The sequence below is a fragment of the Polypterus senegalus genome, chromosome 17 (assembly GCF_016835505.1).
Source record: "Polypterus senegalus isolate Bchr_013 chromosome 17, ASM1683550v1, whole genome shotgun sequence".
NCBI classification, from domain to species: Eukaryota; Metazoa; Chordata; class Cladistia; order Polypteriformes; family Polypteridae; genus Polypterus; species Polypterus senegalus.
Genome location: NC_053170.1, coordinates 59,512,714 through 59,536,647, shown reverse-complemented (window position 1 = coordinate 59,536,647; position 23,934 = coordinate 59,512,714). Strand labels below are relative to the sequence as shown.

The 23,934-nt window shown below is 37.3% G+C and overlaps 1 protein-coding gene across 1 annotated transcript in view; it reads right to left on the bottom strand.

The window, feature by feature from the left end:
- LOC120517964 (caskin-2-like) overlaps positions 1-23,934 on the bottom strand; it is a 268,762-nt gene that overhangs the window by 212,134 nt on the left and 32,694 nt on the right. The window contains exon 5 of the mRNA XM_039740508.1: positions 13,039-13,184. Coding sequence (XP_039596442.1) covers positions 13,039-13,184 — 146 coding nt within the window. The remainder of the gene's footprint in view (positions 1-13,038; positions 13,185-23,934) is intronic.

Below are 23,934 nucleotides of genomic sequence, written 5' to 3'. Positions count from 1 at the left end.
TTTTTCATACAATGAAACATCAGATGTTTTATATTAGTGTGAACATCACAATAAAAAATAAATATATTAAACAAGTCTTTAAACAAAAAAAGTGCATTTAACTTAACCAAAAATGGCCACTGGTGTGTCTTAAAGTCCAAAAGTTTAAATAAAGCTTCTCTTCAAATAAAATAAAACAATAATGTACAGTTTATAAAAGATTCAGTTCATATATTCATTCCTGACTGCAGTGCAGGAACATGAGCATTTCAACATGCTCTGGTGTGAGGCTGGCCCTCTTCTATGAGACAATGTTCCCAGCTGCTGAGAAGAGATGCTTAGAGGGAGTAAATGTAGCAGGAATACACAAGAATAATTTTGCAGACAGAGAAAGATGTTTTAATCATCACACTCTGAAGGAAATGTGTTGTAGTTTATCACATCATATACTACATTATGCCAAAATAAAAAAATAACGGACTAAAATATGTAACAAGCTAATTACTGCCAGCACGCCAGAGCCAAGTTTATTGGGAAAATTACATTTGTTGAACGCCACAACCAGCTAGAGTCCGTTTCCAGTGCCATTTGGAAGCACGCCAAAGCCGAGTATATGCGGCGACATACATTCAGCGACGTACACTCATTGAACTCCACAACCAGCTAAAGCTGTTTCTCAGTGCAATTTGCCAGCACGCTGGAGCTGATCAGTCAGTGCCGTATATTCGTTGAGCAGCCAGCTCACGACCACTGCAGGCCCCGGCAGAACCACAATCTCTGGGATTCAGCCGCTGCACTAGACAATCCTGCAATCATGGTGAATTGCACCTTGAACATATAATAATAGATTGTTGCAGTAGTTTTTTTTTTATTATAGTATTTACAGTTCATTTGCAGTGTGTAAAATGATCAGTGTTGCAGTAATTGTGATGCTCCTTTTTCTTTGTGAATTGTGACATTTACTTAAAAAGTGCAGCTAAAAAGTATTTGGCATCCAGGAGTGCATTAAACCCCAAGTATGAGTTGGTTTAAGGGTTAATCTTCATTGTTGAACCCTTGATATAGACTTTATAGTACAAACATCAACGTTAACACGTGAAACTAACTTTACTCACTAAAACTTACCTTTTAAGAGACGGCAGCGACATCACAGCTCCAGGATGTTTGCATTGGTAGGAATGTGTGCAGTCTTGACAAACAATAACAAACGATATTGCCCCCAGACGTTCATGTAGTGCATTGCAGTTACAAAAACCAATGTGGTTCTTTGTGACTGGAGCCTCTATTGAAGGTTCTGTTCATGACGCATCAACAATAAAAAAAATCCACATCGACGATTTTTGTAGTTGACATTGTCGATTACGTCAACCATTCGTTGCAGCCCTAGATAGATGTCCAGACTAGTTATGGTGTGCTACAGAGTTCACTGGAAAAAGTACACTTTTATTCAAACTGATTTTGAGTCCAGATAGCTTTTGAAATTCTGCTAGTGCATCAACGACTATTTGCAAATATTTGTGTGAGTCTGACAAAGTCACCAGCCACTTTATTAGGTACACCTGTTCAACCGTTTATTAACGCGGATATTTAATCATCCATCCATCCTTCAGTGACTACAGGGTCATAGTGATCTGCTGGAGCCAATCCCAGCCAACACAGGGCGCAAGGCAGGAAAAAAAACTACGGGCCAGGCGCCAGCCCTCTTGAGGGCGCTCACAGACACACACACACACACACACACACACACACACCAGGCACACACTAGGGACAGTTTAGAATCACCAATGCACCTAGCCTGCATCTCTTTGGACTGTGGGAGGAAACCGGAGTACCCGGAGGAAACCCACGCAGACACGGGGAGAACATGCAAACTCCACACAGGGAGGACGATATTTAATCAGCTAATCACAATTCATTTAGGCATGTAGACGTTGTTTGACCTGCTGAAGTTCAAACCGAGCATCTGAATGAGAAAGAAAGACAAATTAAATGACTTTGAAATTGGCATGATTGTTGGTGCCAGATGGGATGGTCTGGGAATTTCAGAAACTGCTGATCTACAGGGATTTTCACATATAATTATTTCTAGGGTTTACAAAGAATGGTAGAAAAAAAAGGAACATATCCAGTGAGCAGCAGTTCTCTGATAGAAAATGCCTTGTTAATTCTAGAATGGCAACGTCAACTCAAATAACCACTTGTTACAACCAAGGTATGCAGAAGAGCATCTATGAACACACTACATAATGAACATTGAAGCTGATGGGCTACTGCAGTGGAAGACTACACCAGGTACCACTCCTGTCCGCAAAGAACTGGCAAGTTACGCCACAATTCAGACAGGCTCACCAAAACTGGACAACAGGAGATTGGAAAAATGCTTCCTGGTCTGAGTAATCTCTTTGTACCAACTGGGCATCATTTAAATGACACAGCCTACCTGAGTATTGCTGCTGATCATGTCCACCCCTTTATGACAGCAATATACCCATCTTCTCATGGTTGCTTTCAGCAGGACAATGCACCATGTCACAAAGCTCAAATTACCTCAAAATGGTTTCTTGAAAATGACAACGCGTTCCCTATACTCAAATGGTCTCTACAGTCACCAGACTTCAATCAAATAGTGCACCTTCGGTATGTGGTGGAATGGGAGCATCCTTGTTGAGTATCACATTCTAGTTTGAATTAATTTAGTCGTTCATGATGCTGATATAGACTGACCATTAAAATTATTAAAATAATTTTATCCATGCACATATATTTGAGCCAAGCCCACATTTGTTCAATATGGTGCTTAAGTAGTCCCATTCAACTCTGTCAAAGGTTTTTTCTTTTTCCATACATAGTAGAATCTCTGGTGTTATAGGTTTTATGGAGAGTATATAACATTAAACTGAAGGTTTGAAGCTAAGAGTCTGTCTTTAATAAATTAAGTATGGTCTTACAATATTATCGAAGACATCACATTCTCATTCCTTCTAGCAAAAATTTTAGAGAGTATCTTGTCAACATTATTCAGAAGTAAAATTGGTTTGTATGATGCACATTGGAACCAATAATTCTTGGCAAAAGGTTATAGGTAGAATTTTGTTGTCTACAGCTTCTAGAAACATTGCTCATAATCGTGGATCTAATTTACACTGGGTAGCCATCAGGGCCTGCTGCTTTCCCTCTTTGGAATGAGTTTATATCATTCAGTAGCTCTGAGAGTGTCAGAGGTTTGCCCATTTCCTCTTTATGAAGACTATCCAGCTCTAGTATTTGTATTGCATCAAAACTCTCCTTAGATTATGTCTCATCTTCTTTAAATTGGGTAGAATATAAGGACCTACAGTACTCCCTAAACGTGTGACGTATTATTATGGTCAATGATTTCATCATTAGTTGGAATCTTCCTACTTGTGGAATTGTTGAGCCTTCTCTCTGTGTTCATAATACTAATGTGATTTAAAGAGGAGCTGTTCAGTTTCCTTTGTCGTCAAGAGGTTAGTGTTAGAGCCATTTACTGGTTATTTAAGTTATATTAATTGTTTGCCTATATATTAGTGCAGAGTCTATGGGAGGATCTTACAACCCCTATAAAGTTAAATTGAACTAGTGACTGGGAGCCCGATTGAATTGGGCTAAAAAATTCTACGTTTGTGAAATCCATACTTTCTCTGCAAAGAATTATTTGTTTTTTTAAGTCCTTGAAATGATTTTGTTATCATGGCACTGATTTGTGCTTAAAATAGACCTTTTCAGCTGATGTAATGAAGAGCTTCCTGTTTAAACGGGGCTGCGAGACGTGAACTCAGCTTTTCAGCGCACCTTATTTGATTTTTTCCGGCAAACACATTTTCAAAACAAACCGTATTTTACAACTCTAATCAGAGTTGGAGTAATAATTATGTTGGTTAGGTCATTTTAGATCTGAGATCGGCAAAAATTTAAACAATGACCGTTGTTAATACCCAGCCGTCATTACTCAATTTGCCAATAGATGTCAGAAAGACGGATGCCAAAACCGAACTACCCAAAGATAGATTTCGACGTACCAAGCAAATGGGAATACATTCTAAATTACTTATGGTTCCGGAGCTGTCGAAGAGTTTAAGTCAGTCGGCGATGTTAGTCCTGGAAAGTACGCCCCTCCAAACCAACGTTCCAAAAACCAACCGAACTTACTGTTATCTACTCGAACCAACACCAACTTACTATACTCGGCCGGCCAGAGGCGTCACTGAAGCATTCGAACATTCTTAGTCAATCATGCAATACTGTGTCCGTGTTTGTCACATTATGTTCTAACTACAGAGTCCCATTGCATGTTTCTAACTTGTATTGAGTCGAGGTATTGACGCGAACACCATACATGCGGATAGTATCAAATTATATATAAGGATTGGTATATCCTAACTATTTCTAGCCTCTCTGACTCTACATTATACTCAGTTAGTGACCTGCCTTGTAATGTGCAAGTCGTTGAGGGCACATGGTTTTAAACCTATTCTGGAGACCCATGGTTTTTAAACTATTCTGGCGACCTTTTTAACACTGACACCTTCTTGGTCTCCAATTTATGTTTATGGGAAAGATATGACATAATCTGTCCTCAAAATGAGTGGGTAGGACATAGTGATTCAGGCTCCAATATCATAGGAGCATGATCGGAGATAACAATAGCTTTGTACTTATAAGCTTTGACAGTGAGCAATAAATTATTACTGATGAATAACTATAACAAATTTGTAAGAAGGAGGAATATTCTCTTGAATGTGGGTGTAAGAATCTCCATGGGCCTGATAAGTTACGACCCATTACAAACTATGTGCTTGCCTTTACGGTATTAGACGTTATTGTCACTGTAGTCAATGATTTATCCAGGTCTGGATTTAAAAAACAATTAACACTAGAATCCCTGAAGCCTACGAAAAAAACTCCTAATCCCGGCCCACCTTAAATTCCTTTGCACCTCTCCATCTCCATTAGATCCTTTAGATACGACAGTGTATGTGCCCAAAAAAAGAAGTCTGACTGCATTATTGTACCATTGCTTGCATACTGTTGTGTCAGAATAGCACTGCCAGATCTAAACAATAGCATGGAGAGTCGCTTGCATACTGAAGAGTCTATAGCTGCAGGTGAAAGCTGCTGCCGCACTTTTTGTGGCATTACACATATACTTTGTCAGCATGCCCGTGTCGATCAAAAACAGGAAGCTCTGCAGTCTACTTGTGACTTTACGCTGTAGGAAAATAAGTAAATAAATCAAGGTAAACAGGTAAATAACATTCAATGTGGCTTTTATGTAAGTAACATATAAATGTTTTGTTATATAAAGACCATCACAAAACATAATCACAAACATAACTTTGCATGATACGTCGGCAAGATTGGCATCCCTTGCTCATTCTCACCCAAGTTCACCTCTGTTACAGCACATCTTTATTTTAAAACAGCAGTGGCATATCAGGGGAACTGTGAACGAAACTATGAGAACAAACTAAAAACGCTAACCTTTACAAGTACCATGCATTTACACCGGCTGTAACAGACTCAAATCAATTATATAATAATAGCAAGAGCAGCAGGTCACTAATCAAAAAGTTAATTCTGGGAAGCAGCTGGGATTGAACCCGCGACCTCTTGATTATGAGGTCAGCAGTTCTTACCATTGTACCATTAAAGCGGTCGTGTCAGCATCATACCCTAACGCAATTTCTTTTTCTTCCGTTATTTTCTTACATAAAAGCGCACTTGTTTTGTTATACGTGTACCTTTTGTGAAATTGTTTATCCAATATTTGGACTTCACACGTTATAACTTCATGAATTTTGTCATTAGAACCATCCATCCATCCTCTTCCGCTTATCCGAGGTCAGATCACGGGGGCAGCAGCTTGAGCAGGGATGCCCAGACTTCCCTGACTTCCCTTTTCCCAGCCACTTCTTCTAGCTCTTCTGGGGGAATCCCGAGGTGTTCTCTGGAGTCTCCTCCTGGTTGGACGTGCCCAGAACACCTTGCCATGGATGCGTCCAGGAGGCATCCTGATCAGACGTCCGAGCCACCTCATCTGACTCCTCTTGATGCGGAGGAGCAGCGGCTCAGCGGATCTCTCGCTTCATTCTTCCCTCACTCGTGAACAAGACCCCGATTAGAACTAAAACATGAAAAAAGTTTTATGTAAATGCTCAACATTTCTTGCATTTCCTGTTATCCTACACTTACAAAGACCGTTGTAGACACGGAACACACATGAAATGCATGCGTTCCAAATAATGATGTATTATTTACCCTATACAACTCCAAGCACCTTACACCAAGATAAACAAGGCTTCAGCTGGGAGAGCTTTTTGCCCGAGTTTAGCTCCATGAGTAGTGGGGATGGGACTGCAGTCTGCTTGCTCTTGCGCTGATTGACACATTTACAAAACAAAAGATGCTGATAGAGAGGTGCGAAGGAATTTACAAGGTTTTTTGTAGGCTTCAGGGATTCTAGTGTTAACTTCCTCCAAGTGAGCACCAAGTACTCTGATTTTATGCTCAGTTTTGCTCATATTTTTCTGTAATTTTCCATTAATTTTTGCTAGATTTTCTTTCAGCTTTACCTCCAAGTCACTGCCTAAACATACCTCCTGGTTTTAAAATCCTGGCCCACCTTATCTGTTCTGCTGTGTATTACCACTAGATCCTTCTTTATATTCTTAATAGCATTCTTTATATCAAAAATACCTTCAACTCAGACAGCTTTGATTTTGTTTCAACTCCCTCTGTGCACAAAAGGCAGAGTTTTGTATCCCAATGGAGTTTATGCTGTTGACTCACAAGGTGTGTTGGTAGTACTTGAGAGTGGGGGATAAATAGGCCATGCTTGGTTCAAATATACCACTCAAAAGTGGCAAATTTCCAATTTCATTCCCACATTCACTGTTGGCCAAAGGAAACCTTGCATTATGACATCCTGGGTGATCCATTTCATCTCTCGTCTCTTCTAGCTTAGTCTGTGGCAGGCTATATTGCGAACTTGAGACTGGCTTAGACTCATCCCTTGGAATCCTGCTCATATTTTAATACATTTGTAACTGATTCATCTTAAGTTAATTAAATACAAGATACCTCAAATAAAAAAAAAATAAATAACATTGCTACCAGCGGAGCACCCTCCAAGACATCCATCCCTTGCAACAAATAAGATTGACTCTCTAAAAAAAGGACATTCCGGTATATATCAATTTTTAGGGGTAAAAAAAACCAAAAACAAAATACAGTGGAACCTCGGTTCACGAACGTCCCGGTTCACGACCAAAAAGATCGCCAAACTTTTGCCTCGGTTCACAACCACACACTCGGTATACGAACAAGCCAGGTTCCCTTGCCTGCCTGCAAGCTGAGCTGAAAGAGAGAGAGAAAGAGAGAGAGAGAAAGAGCGAGCGCGAGCACGTGCCTGCTGGGAAGGGGGAGGAGGAGATTGCTGCACGTGTTTGCCTGCCTATCTGTAGGCTGTAGTGCAAGCGAAACCATCCCCTCCCCCCACAGGCAGCCTGAGAGAAAGAGAGCTGCCATGCTTTTTCATTTAAGCAAAGCCGCTCCTTGTTCATTGTTTTCAATAAGACGTGCACTCTTTGTGCTCTACAGTATTTCATGTGCTTTTGCAGTTAACTATGGCTTCTAAGCAAGTGGAGAGTGGTCAGAAGAAAGTTTTGAAGAAAATTGAAATCGAAGTAAAGAAAGAAATTACAAAAGGTGGAAAAATGTTTACCAGTTTACTCATTTACCAATCTGAGAACCCTCGTGCTTTCAAGCAGCACAATGTAAACAAAGCCAGACTGCCAGTAATGTGGGGCGCAAACACGAAGGATTGGGTCACAAGGAGTTTGTTTTTGGAATGGCTGCATGAGGCTTTCACTCCTACCAGCTAAAAGCACCAGAAACCCAAGAAATCACAAGAGAGAAAACACCTGAAGGAAAACACTTCATGCCAGAACTTGACTCATGCAAGGTTAGTTTTCTTGGTGGTTTTTGTATTACAGATTTTTCAAAAGTTAATTTTTCAGTTCATAACGCGATTTGTTGCAATGTTACTTTTATCTTTTTTCAAATGTTCCTTTTTTCCGCTGTGCTTAAAACTCATTTTAAAAACAGTGTTTACAGCGATCAGGCTTTAAGTTTAATAGCGTGATCTCCTGCAATCTTTCTTTCTGGTTGCAGTTGGTTTTGCATGCACTGCACTTAGAGTTTTAATGTTCGTTTTTCTGCTGTGCTTAAAACTCATTTTAAAAAAAATGCTGCAAGCGAGAGAGAGAGAGAGGGGGCAGCTGACAGGGAAGGGAAGGGATGGGGGGGGAGAGGATAGGGTGTGTGTGTGTGTGTGTGTGTGTGCGCGCGCGCTACAAAGAGAGAGCCAGCCTGCTCCTGTAGCTGAGGGAGGGAGGGAGCGCGAGCCAGCTCCTATAGCTGAGCAGGGAGCCTGGGTGTTTTGTGTCAGTGTTATTTAATGTTTTTACATTAGTTTACTATTACACTGTGCATTCTATGGTGTAATTAACTATATTTGTGCTTAATCTTTACATATATTTACATATTTACATACAGTTTGTACTGTCTGGAACGGATTAATTGTATTTACATACAATCCTATGGGGGAAACTGCTTCGGTTCACGACCAACTCGGTTTACGACCAAAGTTCTGGAACGAATTATGGTCGTGAACCGAGGTTCCACTGTACCTCAAAATTTCAGAAAGGCTTTGACTACTTCTGTGTCAATGCACAATGTATTGTATTGTTTGTGTTTTTAATTTTAAATCTTAATTTTAATTTAAAATTTTAATTCTAAATTAATTTAAATTTTTTATTTGCACTTCATGTTGTTACACTGTGGACCCTGAGCTTCGCAATTTCGTCTATCTATATACTTGTATATGGTTGAGATGACAATAAAGTTCACTTTGACTGAAATTTGGTGATGTTAAAGAAAAGGAACATTAGCCAACATGTGTTTTTGTTTTGAATTTGTATGATTTTTTTTCCAATATGTATTAATATTATGTTGACTGTCATGCTCTGGGCAACACTGATAGGGATTTATGCAAACAAAGGACAAAACAGAAGCGATTGACAAGAGCATTAACCAATAGGGTGGATGGACTACTGAAACAGAGGTGGTGTCCTGGACAGGAGAAAAAACAGACATAATAATGTTTGCCAAGTACAGCAAGGTGTGAAATGGAAAAGTGACAGTTCTGCAAAGCTGAGGGAGGATTCAAAGCTGATTGGTTAGCAAGCACTATAAAAGTTCAAGTACCAGTGTCAAACACTATGGGGAAAAAGGGCTGGGAGAGGGAAGTAGAGGGGGAAATGGCGTCTTGGGATCCAAGATGAGGGGGACAGATGGTGCAAGTTCAAACTATTCCACTGTAATATACATTTGCATCAACTGAATTTCAAAGGGGACTCCCAACCCCACTCCACTGGCACCCCGATGCCATTCACCCCTGAAGTCAGCCACTCTTTTAGCTATGTCACTACCACAAGTCGGTACTTGCAGGGAACTTTTCTTCCACCTCCAGTTGGTACCCACAGACTTTAAAACTTGAATCCCATCTCTCCTGCCACTACAATCCCATCACATGCTAGATGCATCACGTTGAGAAAAGACACTCCACGCTTAGACCAGCCTCTCTGCTTCAAACAATCACAATCCCAAAAAACTGACCTACATTCCATTTCCTTACTCTGGATAATTTATCCTAAAATGCAGGTGTTGCCCTAATTAACTACTGATGTAACTAACAAGAAGTGGCTACACTGCTTTCTCAAAATGCAAGTGCATATTAACTAGCCTTGATCCACAGTCAGCTGCGACTAGTCAGCACTTCTATAACCCACAAAACCTTCATTCACTAAGTAATACTGTTTTTAAAAACTGAACCTGCCAATTTAAAAACAGCCCTCTGACACAGAAAGTCACACACAAACAGAACCTTACTAGCTGTACACCTTGTTAATCACCAAATACATTACTTTTATTCAAGATTTGTCCAACCAGATGATGTGTGATTAAGATGCACACACTCATGTCAGTATGATCTCTGCTTTAGTTATCCCTTCGTCCTTCAAATGTTCACTTCAATTGAAAAATGCAGCTCTCACAAAAATAGCCCAGAACCTCTAGTTAGGAAATTATATTTTAAAATCCTTTGTGTAAACTATAAAAACAAGTATTAGTGGCACTGTCAGTAACACTGCTGACGGGTTTTGATGTAGAAGTACAGAGGGCATGTTTCACAGTTGTCAACCTAAAAGGTGGCTGTCATTGTTGGCTTGAAGGATTATCTACAGTGTGTTGATAATGTAGCATAATATGATCTGAGTGGATGTACATGTCTTAACTCTAGCTCTGTGATATGTTTGTGCAGCAGTGTTAATCTGGGAAAATAATTCTAGGGTGCAGCTTTGTCTACCGTAAAACATGAAGAATTGTAAAGTAATGAAAAAATGTAGTTACAAATATAAATGACAAGGCCACCCAACTGAGTCCTATCACCATCCAAGCACCTACCACTTTACTGAGCATCACACCTTACACGACCTATACAGGCTTCTGGAAAATCTGATTACTCAAATTATGTTACAATTCTCCTCCAGCCATGTGTAAATAGTGACAAACTTGAATGTAAATTCTTGCTGGTCTTGCAACTTATTGTTTAAAATTCTAAATACACTGTAGTCTAAAGGAACTAGGTCCTGGTTGCAGGGTGGATGAGAAAGAAGTTCTCAGACCACCTTCTCAGTTATGTCCAAGCATAATTAGGCAGTATGACGACATACAGTACATTGTAATGTTGTAGAATAACCCACTTTAAAGATATTTCTATTACAATGAACAATAAAAGTTTTGGAGTGCATACAAACAGCAGGTTTTTCTATTGATATAAATTAAACCACAATGAATTAATCAGTATTCAACAAGATAGTTTCCATGATCTTGGAGACCGAGTGAACTATTCACGGTTCTTCCCCGCTAACCCCAGAGTGAATGATGCTTGCATTTAATGCCATGTTTGAATTTTGGAACAAACTAATTAAACAGCTTTAATCAACCTTTCCAAGAATGTGAAAAAACTCCTACCCGTGACAACATGATGGATTATCTCCAAGGACTACTTCTGGCATCAAGAGTGGCACTAATCTCGCGTATGTTCATATATTTTCTGTAAACACAAATTCTGCATGGTGTCCTAGTCCAATCTGTTTTAGAAATGCTGTATTTCTTGTGCATTACTTTTGTACAGTCAGCTCAAAAATGTTTCTTTCTTGCTCTAGGTAGGAACAGTGTCTTGAAAATTACTATGGGGATGATGTGTGTTTCATGTTTCTGTATTTAAAGAGCTTTAACATCTGAGACCTCTAGCAGCCCAAGCATGTTACTCCATAAGCTTGCTGAAGCCTGCATTAATGTTAGCTAAAACTATAAATGACTGAATGTTGACAAAGCAACATGTCCTTGTCAGCCATTTCCTTTCACTGTACTATGAACAGATGACTAAAGGCAAATTACACCATTTATCATTCTGATGTGAGACAAATTATTTAGCTGGCTGTCTGAATACCTAACATTTCATTATTGTCAAAACATTTATTTGGAATTATATCAGGTTCATCTCTTCTGTTGCAGCCCTTACACATTTAATGTTTAAATATCTTTTTATAAATTGACCCCTTTACATGCAGTATGTATTTTTACATGAAGTTTTTTACATGCATTTTAATATTTATCATAACCCAAGCCTATAAATGCAAGAGGGCAATGCAGAACTTTTTTTTTTTTTTTTTTGGTTTTTCTTATCTACTCATTTAACACTGCATCCACCCACTTTCTACAGGTTTCATCTTTCTTCTTCATAAACCTAATCTTTGTTCTACCTGCAGAACTAAAATTACAGCCTAATAATTAAAACAATTCTTTTCTCTTTTAGACCCTTTCTTTTAAACTTTTTACATTCTATGCAGGACTCAGCAGGGAATCAAAACAAACACTTATATGGTTGTATTGTTCTGCAACAATTAATATTTTTAATGCTTGCATAAATACAGCAAGAAAGCATGCATTTATATAATTTCTTCATCAATGGCAAAGTTGCACCTTCCAATTCATTATTTGTAGTGCTGAAGTCAAGATCACCTTTGCCAAGTCCAAGACTGCAACTAGTCTAGATCAAACACAGAGTAAATTCAAATGTAAGAGAGACAAGGTCCAAGAAAAAGCCTAAACAAGAATTTAAAAACTAAACTTTATTAAATAATATATCTTTTCAAAGAGTTTGGTAGTGGCTCTATGCTACACCTTTAAATAATTCAGTTACTACTGTCTAATATGTTTCATGAGTATATATATATATATATATATATATATATATATATATATATATATATATATATATATATATATATATATATATATATATATATATAGGTAATGTCTATGTGCACATCTCTTTCCTAAAATACCAGTGCTTGTCAGGGTTCTTTACAGTACTACAGAAATCCATAGTTGCACTTTAGAAACCAGAAGATATTATTTCTTACACTTTAAGTTTTTAGATGCAATATTAAAAATGATAAAAATACTTAATTTATCCTTTTATTCTGGGCAAAAAAAAAAACAAACCACCAAATAACATTTTTTGCTGTAACATGCACAAAGCTCAAGTCTGCCTGGGTGGGTGATAGACGTTTTGGGACAGTTCTTTTAAAAAACACAAAGTTTATGACCAAATAATCTGCACAGCAATAGACACTATACTGTACTTCATATATACTTAGACAAATGTTTTTGAATTAATCTAATATTGTTCATAAGTACGGTAATATGTAAATTTTGAAAATAAAAGTTGTTTTAGGCCAACAAAACTGTGGCTACAGTGGTTATGTAGCGGTTGTAGAGACAGTTGGACAGATCAAGGTGTTGTGCTATTTTATGGACTCTAGTACTATAACCCTACTTTATCTGTATATAAAACGTAATGTAAAAATGAGAAATTATGCTTCCTCAAATAATATGTACAGTACTTACCACTTCATAATGGCCATACTGTGCAGCAAGGTGCAAAGGAATCTGTCCATCTTGGGAGGCCATGTTGACAGAGGCACCTGCTCGCAGTAGCATAAGCACTTTGTCTGCCATTCCTTGCCAACTTGCATAATGTAAAGGCCGTATCCCTGCAAAAAGCAGACAAGTAAAAATTACCACAAATAAACTGTTAAAAAATATCCACCCATCCATCTTATAAACTACTTAATCTTATCAAGGATTGCCAGGAGCAGGAGTCTATTTTGTTTTCATAGGGCTCAGGGCAGAAATCAACAATAACTGGCACACTAGTATATCTTAAAAACAGGAAATTCTGAGTACTATAGAACAAAGCTGATACTGACCTGTTTTTCTTTAGTAAAGCAAAACTGATTTTTCAGACCTTACAACAAACCACACATCAGTCAAAACAAAATTTCTTAAGAAGCTAAAGAGCTAAGCTTGCTTGTGGAGAGTTGATTTCTCAGTATGTGTGACACATCTAACAGCTTGTTATCAGACTGCCTAGGGCAGGTGTGGCGAACTCCAGGCCTAGAGTGCTGCAGTGGCTGCAGGTTTTCATTTTTACTATCTTCTTAATTAGTGACCAATTTTTGCTGCCGATTACTTCTTTTAATTAACTTGACTCCGGCCCCATTGCTGTTCCTTTTTCTTTAACAGCAAAACAATAATGAGACACAAAACAAGCCACCACATGACCAGCTCCCCTGTGCCCATTACACAATATCTGAAATTAAAGAGAGGTGAGGGCCTTGGTAAGGTTGATCTCTCAGGTCACCAAAACATTTTGACGGTGCTCTTAGAAAGAACAGAAAAACAACAGTTTTCAAAATGTGTGCTGTGGCAGAATGAGAGCAGCAACAAGCCATGGAATTAAATAACTGGTTTAATTAACAGCAAGAATTGGCTTCTCATTAAGAAAGTGATTGGAGTGAAATTGGTTTGAGTTTGAAACCCCACTTTAGCTGGTCCTCTGTTAGCCAAGCAGATATGAGATATGAAATGAGCTGTCATTTAATGAAGAAAGGAATCAATTCAGAGGGTTGAACTCTTTTAACAGAGCTATTATAGTGATGGTGAAAACTGGTCAGAGATTAGGGAAAGGGTTAGAATGAAAACCTGTAGCCACTATGGCAGTCTAGGCCTGGAGTTCGCCACCCCTGGCCTAGGGCATAGCCCTCAATCAAAATGCCTGAGCAATCCTCTATTCCAAAGTACACATGCAAAGGAAATAAAGAAAACAAAAAAATAGGGTTTTATGTGGGTGTCATGTCCAGTCCAGGTGTATTTTTATACAAGAGAGGACCACTTTGTGACACCTCAAAAGTCTGTAACTGCAGAACAGATTGACATTGCAAGGTACAATAAAACTGATGATGTGTAATAACCGGATTGAATGTAAATGTGGAAAACGTCATTCCCACAATGCTGTGCCTTTTAATTGAAGATCTGCCTGTCCCCCCCATTCACTGGGATGGATGGATGGATGGATATAGATAGATAGATAGATACGATGTCTTCCGTGTCTAAATTTAAAGCTACCGTTTTCAGAAAGTAACTTGACATTTTAGCAAAAATGCACACATTTTGCCCATTTTGCATATAAAAATAGATATCAGACATATGCGACATGAATTACATGAGATTCTTCTTTCTGTTCTCCATGGATGTTATTCGCATCCTTTGACAATTTCCAGCATTCATTATTTTTCAGCACTGTGGAGCTTAAATATTCAATACTGTATTTAGTTTCTACAGAAAATCATGAGATCAACTTTCTTTCTCAACCACTACTACAGACTACATGGGTAAGCAGCATTTATCTTTTGGGTGGAGTATTCCTTTAAAATGTTTCCATTAATAATAAGTGTTATCATAAATAAGCAACAGTTAATATCCTGTTAAAAAGAGCACTGCTGGAGCTAGTTAAATGATTTTTACAAAAACATTTTTAAAGGATGCAAAATATTATCTACTTATCGTTATTAACACAATTCCAGAAAACATCGACATAGAATTTATTGTCACTATCAATTGAAAAACCTATTTTCCACATGCATAGTTTTTCTAAAAACCGAATAAAAGAAAAATTGCACATAGGTTAGGGTCTTAACTGCCTGTGTAAAGTTATGGTACTTATAAAAGTTACCGTTTTTAAAAAATTCAGTTTTAATCTCTCAGTCATGTTCATGCCCCACCCAATCCGACAATGTTCATTTTCAAATAAATAATTGTTATAATGAAACAAGTGTGCCTTTATGTATGATTTTTTTTTTTATTAAGGTATTAATCAGTTTGTATTACTGAATAAAAGCACATGTTTCATTAATTTGTTAAAGACTCAAATCAAATATATGTTTTTATTATATAATAGTAACAATAACAGCAGTCCACAACTCAAAACAGGAAGCACCCAGGACCAAACCAACAACGTCTTGATCACAAAGCAGATGTTACCCCTGCACCAGCAAAGTAGATTACTTGTAACACCACCATGTATCTACTGTGAAAGACACAAAACAAACATGCCTGCAAACATGTTTACTTCGTATCAATTGATATTTGGGCTTCTGTTTTCAAACACTGACAGCAACATGTATATGCAAGAATTTATTTTTCTTTGGTTTTATCCTTGAATTAAAGCACACTTGTTTAGTTATACTTTTTGTGTTTATTTAATATTTGGACTTTAGTCTTAACACTCCACGTCAACATTTTGTCGTTACAACTACAATTTATGAAAAAATGTTCTGTTTTAGTTATGTGTTCAACATTTCGAGCCTCACAAGAAATGGCATCCTACAATTATACAAATAGCTATAGACAGGAACACACATGAAATGTATGTATTTCAAATAACAATGTATTATTTTCCTATACAATTCCAGACACCTCACTCCCAAATAAACAGACTTCATCCGTCTCGGAGAGGGATGGGATAGCAGGTTGTCTACCTGCAGCCGATTGACACATTTGCAAAATAAAAGTGCTATTATTGGTGCGCAATCAACACAGTGGTGAGGAGGTGCAAGTAAAGTTAAGTTAGCTCAGCATTACAAATATTTTTGTGGGATTCTAGTGTTAACTTAAGACTGCAAAATGTCAACAAATGACATGTACAACACACAAAATGTTTTTATGACCAAATAGTGATGAATTAAACAGAAAGCATTCACTCACTTAACAATTTTAAAAGCCAAGACAGTATTTTTACAGGAGTCTCACATAATAAATTTTGGATTGACCAAATTCTTCACTCTAGCTATACCAAAAAAAACTAAGGGTGTGGGCATCTTAATATACAGAACTATCCCATTTGTAGCATCAAGCATAACATGTGAACTTGAAAGGCAATATGTCATGTTCACGGTCAATTTATTTAATACTAAAATCATAAATATTTATGCACCTAATGTGGATGATAGGAGATTTCATCCAAAATGCATTTGCATCTATTCCTAAGGTGAAAAATCATGAAAATACTATGGCCAGAGTCTTGTTTAAAATCCAGACCTGGACAGTTCTCCAGCTACAGAGGCGATAACGTCTAATACTAATAATAATCAAAAATAATTACACAGTTTGTAATGGATCAGAATTTACCAGACTAATGGAGGACTTAAATCCTAACCTTAGATTATATACCTTCTTCTCACAAATTTATCATTGTCACTAAAGAATTGATTATTACTTCATAGACAATAATTTTTTGCCCATTATCAAATCATGCAAGCATGACACTATTATCATCTCCCACCACTCCCTTCGGATCATGGAGCTTAACTTGCTATGCCCTACACACTCATGTCATAGCAGACTTCTTAATCACCTGTCATTAGCTGATGAGCACTGTACAGAATTAATACCCAAGCAAAATGCTTATTTTATGGAGACAAATGTATCCCCAAAGGTCTCTGCAGGAACACTCTGGGAAACACTGAAGACATTTTTAAGAACATAGATTATTTCATATCTTTCTCACAAAAAATAAATTGGAAAGCATGAAGTTGACTGAGTTAATCAACGAAATTACAAGAAATGATTGAGAATACGGCAGGTCTCCAAATGAGGCACATTATAAGGAAAGAAAGGTTTTGCAATCAGAATTTAACCTCTTGACTACTAAAGAAATGGAACAGCTCATCTTTAAACCACAACATTATTATAAACATGGCCAGTAAGAGTTTTGCTCAACAAATCCATAGGCAGGAAGACTGCAATGCAATAAAAGCAATTATCAACACAGAGATAAAATCATATACCATAAAACACACACAATTAGAGACTACTATAAGTTTTTATATTCTACTCAGTCTTAAGAAGACAAGACACAATGTAATGAATTGTTCGACTCATTACAGAAAACACAGCTAGAAACTCTTAGTGCTGTAGAACTAGATAAACCTCTGAACTCTCAGAATTACTCGACACTATAAACGCCATTCAAAGTGGAAAAGCAGCAGGCCATGATGGCTACCCAGTGGAATTTTATAAAAAAAAATCAAATAGCAAAATTTACAGAAGCTAAAGACAACAAAATCATATCTCAAACTTTCCGCTATTAATTAATTTCTTTCTTTCTAAGAAAAATAAGGCCTTACTACAATATTCATCATACAGGCCATTTTTACTCCTGAATAATGACATTAAGATACTCTCCAAAGTTCCAGCTAGAAGGATTGAGAAAGTGCTTCCTTCTGTAATATCAAAAGACCAAACTGGATTAATTAAAGGCAGACACAAAGCTTCTAATCTTCAATGTTTGTTTAATATAATATACTCATCTATTAAATCTAACATCCCAGAGATATTACTATCGTTGGATGCAGAAAATGCATTTGACATGGTTGAATAGGACTACCTATTCACCACATTGAACAAATTTGGGTTCAGCCCATGGATCAAGCTCAGTTCAGTGCATGGATCAAGCTACTCTATACTAGTCCAGAAACCTCATTCCATGCTAACATTATTTCATACTACTTCAAACTAGAACACAATACTCAACAAGGATGCCCCCTATCACCATTGCTCTTTGCAACTGCCATTGAGCCTTTGGCCGATTACTTTTGAAATGCATCAGAGATGAAGGGGATTTTCAGACAAGGACTTGAACAGAAAATATCATTACAGGTGCATAAAATTAGAATATCATGACAAAGTTGATTTATTTATGTAATTCCATTCAAAAAGTGAAACTTGTATATTAGATTCATTCATTACACACAGACTGATGTATTTCAAATGTTTATTTCTTTTAATTTTGATGATTATAACTGACAACTAATGAAAGTCCCAAATTCAGTATCTTGGAAAATTAGAATATCAATTAAGACTAATGCAAAAAAAGGATTTTTAGAAATGTTGGCCAACTGAAAAGTATGAACATAAAAAGTATGAGCATGTACAGCACTCAATATTTAGTTGGGGCTCCTTTGGCATGGATTACTGCAGCAATGCTGCGAGGCATGGAGTCAATCAGTCTGTGGCACTGCTCAGGTGTTATGAGAGCCAATGTTGCTCTGATAGTGCCCTTCAGCTCTTCTGAATTGAGTCTGGAGTATTGCATCTTCCTCTTTACAATACCCCATAGATTTTCTATGGGGTTAAGGTCAGGCGAGTTTGCTGGCCAATCAAGAACAGGGATACCATGGTCCTTAAACCAGGTACTGGTAGCTTTGGCACTGTGTGCAGGTGCCAGGTCCTGTTGGAAAATGAAATCTGTATCTCCATAAAGTTCGTCAGCAGCAGGAAGCATGAAGTGCTCTAAAACTCCTGGTAGACGGCTGCGTTGACCTTGGACCTCAGAAAACACCAGCAGATGACATGGCATCCCAAACCATCACTGACTGTGGAAATTTTACACTGGACCTCAAGCAACGTGGATTCTGTGCCTCTCCGCTCTTCCTCCAAACTCTGGGACCTTGATTTCCAAAGAAAATGCAAAATTTACTTTCATCAGAGGACATAACTTTGGACCACTCAGCAGCAGTCCAGTCCTTTTTGTCTTTAGCCCAGGCGAGAAGCTTCTGACACTGTCTCTTGCTCAAGAGTGGCCTGACACAAGGAATGCGACAGCTGAAACCCATGTCTTGCATACGTCTGTGGGTGGTGGTTCTTGAAGCACTGACTCCAGCTGCAGTCCACTCTTTGTGAATCTCCCCCACAGTTTTGAATGGGTTTTGTTTCACAATCCTCTCCAGGGTGCGGTTACCCCTATTGCTTGCACACTTTTTTCTACCACATCTTGTCCTTCCCTTCACCTCTCTATTAATGTGCTTGGACACAGAGCTCTGTGAACAGCCAGCCTCTTTAGCAATGACCTTTTGTGTCTTGCCCTCCTTGTGCAAGGTGTCAATGGTCGTCTTTTGGACAACTGTCAAGTCAGCAGTCATCCCCGTGATTTTGTAGCCTACAGAACTAGACTCAAATACCATTTAAAGGCATTTGCAGGTGTTTTGAGTTAATTAGCTGATTAGAGTGTGGCACCAGGTGTCTTCGATATTGAACCTTTTCACAATATTCTAATTTTCCAAGATACTGAATTTGGGACTTTCATTAATTGTCAGTTATAATCATCAAAATTAAAAGAAATAAACATTTGAAATACATCAGTCTGTGTGTAATGAATGACTCTAATATACAAGTTTCACTTTTTTAATGGAATTACTAAAATAAATCAACTTTGTCATGATATTCTAATTTTATGACCAGTACCTGTATATGCAGATGAGCCACTGCCACCATAAGGTTCTGTGAACTTCATTACTGCAGTTATTTTTATTACTGATTAGAATCACAATTCTGAATAGCCCGATTCGTACTATTGTTTGCAATGATGGGCATTTTCATTTTCTGTGTTTAAATTTCTTATTAGTACCTTTCATTTAGGCTGTTAGACAAGAACAGTGTTTTATATCTATTTTGTTACTTTAGTTGAGTATGTTTTGTTACTTTAGTTGAGTATGTTTTTAGAATACTTCTGCCTTTACTTGATTACAAAATTCTCTGTCTGCTTTCATTTGTATTTCAGTACAAAATCAAACACACATGGCTGTTGTTACCTCTATCCTTATCTAAAGCAGCTAGACGTATTCTTGACAGCAATATTAAACCAGAAAACAAAAGTGCTATGCAAATACATGAAACAGACACCTAACAGAAGGACCATTTTACAAAAATAAATATAAAATAAGGTATTTATCCTCAATAATGTTTTAAAGGCTGTACCTAATCCAAACAACTATGAGAACAATAACTAAACCCCTTCTACCTTAAGCAACTTTCTACTGCATATTGGCTTCTCTGAAAACGGAACATAAATGTCATTCTGGGTGTGCCTTAGAGGGCTGAAGGGTGGAAGGAAAGGACAAACTGCTTTGCTTATATAGTTATATTAAATATTTATTATTATTTTTTTTTATTTTGATACAATGTTCGTTTGGCAAAAAAAAGGCAGCCTGGATTTTTTCAGTGTGTAAAAACTTTTTGGCTATATATATAAAACAAGGAAAGATCATATATTTGTGTGCACTTTTGATGCTTAAGTAAATATATATTAAATATTTTAAAACTTATACTTCAGTAGTTTTCACATGGGCAAGTGTAATTTTTCTAGAAACGGCATCTCTACTTCTACTCAAGTAAGGCCGTTTGATATTTTTTACAATACCGGGCAGGAGAACTGCACTTCTAACACCACATTTTATTCATTTAAAAAGAAGAAGATAAATCTTGAGTGACAATCGGGATCACATCTAGCAAGTACTTGTGACATTTAATTTTGATTAGCATCTTGGTCTGATTTATTAAATTGTTGAGAATTTAACTATACTAAGCCCTGACTGTCAGAAGGCTACTCTCTTGATCAGTCTCTAAAAGCACACCAGCTTGCTCTATCCTTCTCTCCCTACACCAGCTGCAGCTTTTTTATTTCAAACAAAATTAACCATTGATGCTGCAGTTGGAGTTGATTGAAAATTCCTATTCTTCTATGGATTTGCATAATTCAAATACTTTCACATACACAATATTCATTGAATTCAAAAATATTCCGGGAAACTAGTTGTGAAATATATTAGTATCAACTGATGAAGATTACTTCATTTGCTTTATTTTTTTTTTTATAAAAGAAGTTAATAATCTATAACTTCTATCACCTAGGCCGACTTGAGATAGACATTTGCAAAAACTGGAAGCTTTAATAAATACATTTTTTCAACAGATGTATAATGTTTGCAGATGAAAAGGAAAAAGTTAAACTGTTCATCCATAACCTGTTTTTCTGTCCAGACAAAAAAATATAAATTACATATTTTTGTGGCTTTCAGTAATTTGTTAAAAATGAATGAAAACCAGTTATAATGTTTCTCATGTGCAACCATGGACTTCTAGGTGTGAGCATTTCAGGAGTGATGTGCACAAGCATATTACCTAAAATTGGAAAAATTAATAGGACCTATTAAGCAAGAGTAACTGAATTATTTAGAGAAGATGCAAACAGCATGTACCAAACTCTTCGAAAAAATAGATTCTTTGATTAAGTTGAGTTTATGCAGTATTTTAAGTGACTAACACTTTGCTTTACTTGCTAACATGAGTGAGATGTTTTGCACAATCTTATCTAGCCTGTTACTTGGGATTTGCCAATATAGAGAATGTTGGTGGTACATCATACATGATGTACTGTAGATCTGAGTGATGCACTGGAATTAAGTCTGCTGTGGAGTAGTCCATGAAAATGTGAAGTTTCAGTTTGACAATGCGACTTTTACTTCAATGCAACAAAACAGCTTTCATGAGGATTACATATTATTAGATATTTCTAGAGAGTATTCAGTGTAATGTCAGGTTAAAAAAAAAAAAAACATACGTGTAGCCTAATTTGAGACTATACTGTTGTTTCACCATGCTCATGATTGAATAAAAGTGCAAAATGATCAAAAATATGCCGTATATAATCACATTGTTCAAAAAGTTCTCCCGCAGATAAGTTGGGGCTTGATTTTATAGTATAATTTCCAGTATTTTATAATGTCGATTGTATAAGTCGAATGTGGAAAACTCACGCTATTGGACAAAGAGATTATAATATGCTAACGCCCACCTGAGAGAGTAACCACGGAGCACTCTGCCTTTTTTTTTTTCTATGTATTGTGCCTACAGGACCACATGGTAATACGCAAACTATTCCGAAGTGATGTTTGGCCTGACTTGTGTTTTTTGTATCTTGCACCTTCATACACCTTTACTGTAGGAGCATCCCTTATCTAAGATGGAGCATTCGATTAGAAGAAAATATTAAGCTGGCATATAAATCGGGGTCTGATTTTGTAATTTATTTTTCGGGTTTAAAGACCCGACTTATACTTGAGTATATACAGTACATATTTTAGACACATAAATCAAACTTTAAAAATACTCAACTAATTTCTATAATTTGATGAACAATCAGATTTTTGTTTGGGATTAGAGCTACAAGTCCACTGAAACATTTTGGTGTCCTGTTGTGTACGCTCCTACTTAGTGACTGGTAAGATCCTATACCTTGCTTTACTCAATTGGCTAAAATAAATCTGCAGGGGTTCAGTGCAGCTCAGTCTTATTTGCACAATCTGAGAATTGGCAAATATGGGCAGGAATTAATTCAATTCTAATTAATGCCTGGATTTGGACTCTATCTTGACTTGATCTCAACTAGCTGCAGTGTTTGACTCGATAAAGGTAGACATGACTGCAATTCTACACACAGATGCTTGTTCCAACTACTCAGCACTGCAGGACGTGGGATGAGGTGGGCCCAGATGTCTGACTGTTGTGATACTAAACCTATTGCACTATATAATCAAGTTGAACTTATTTACAAAATCACTGGGTAAAGTTAAAATTCTGAACGCTTCACAGTCTGTCACTCCAATCCAATTCTAAATATGAATTCCCACTGATCAATTAGGAAGTGGCTCTACATTTATGCTTTTGCAAGGCTGAGAACTATTTTTGATCTCAAGAAAACCAACAACTACAAAATCCTGGTAGAACTGCATATTTATGGTTTTATTAGATATGCATAAGTAAGTCCACTAGTCATAAGAAAAAAAAGTAAGCAAGCTAATAGATGCAGCAAACTAGAAAAAGTCCAGAGTGACTACTGTAAGGACTGAAGTTCCAGCTAGGATGGAGGTTGTGCCCGTTTCCAGACAGAGCTAGAAGATGGATAGATTGGGGGAAATACCATAGATTGTACAGTCCCCCGATACACTAGCTGTCAGCACTCCTGGTCTGGTACACACATACATATGCCCACAGGGCATGTTGGGAATTAGAGTCACGATGAGAAAACCTGCAGGGTGCCACCGGGGGGGCTGTAGGGGAGAACTATCCCCACTTTGAGGAGTTTCTGCCTGACCCGGAACATGTTCCACAGTGCAACATTGTAATACCAGAAATGTTCTCTGGCTTTTATGTAAGTAACATATAAATGCTAATGTTTTGGGCATATACACAGTCCTTTGTATGCAAGAGCCAGATCGAATTTTATTTACCTTTATTTATTTACTTACTTCCTACAGTCACAAGTAGAGTGCAGAGCTTCCCATGTACATATACAAAGTACAGCGATGGCAAAAGTGCACTTTTGATCCAACATGATCTGAGTTTACCTCTGTTATAGCGTGTCTTTGTGAAAACTGCAATGTCTAATTCGCAGTAGGGGTATGGGGGTGACCATTGGTGCAAAGGGTTTAGTTGGGATCATGAACGCGACTGAGAGAATAAAACTGAATAAAAAAAAAAAACCAAAGCTGACCTTTACAAGTATCATAAATTACACCGGCTGTTACAGACTGGAATCATATGTATTCTTTTATTCTAAAATAGTAA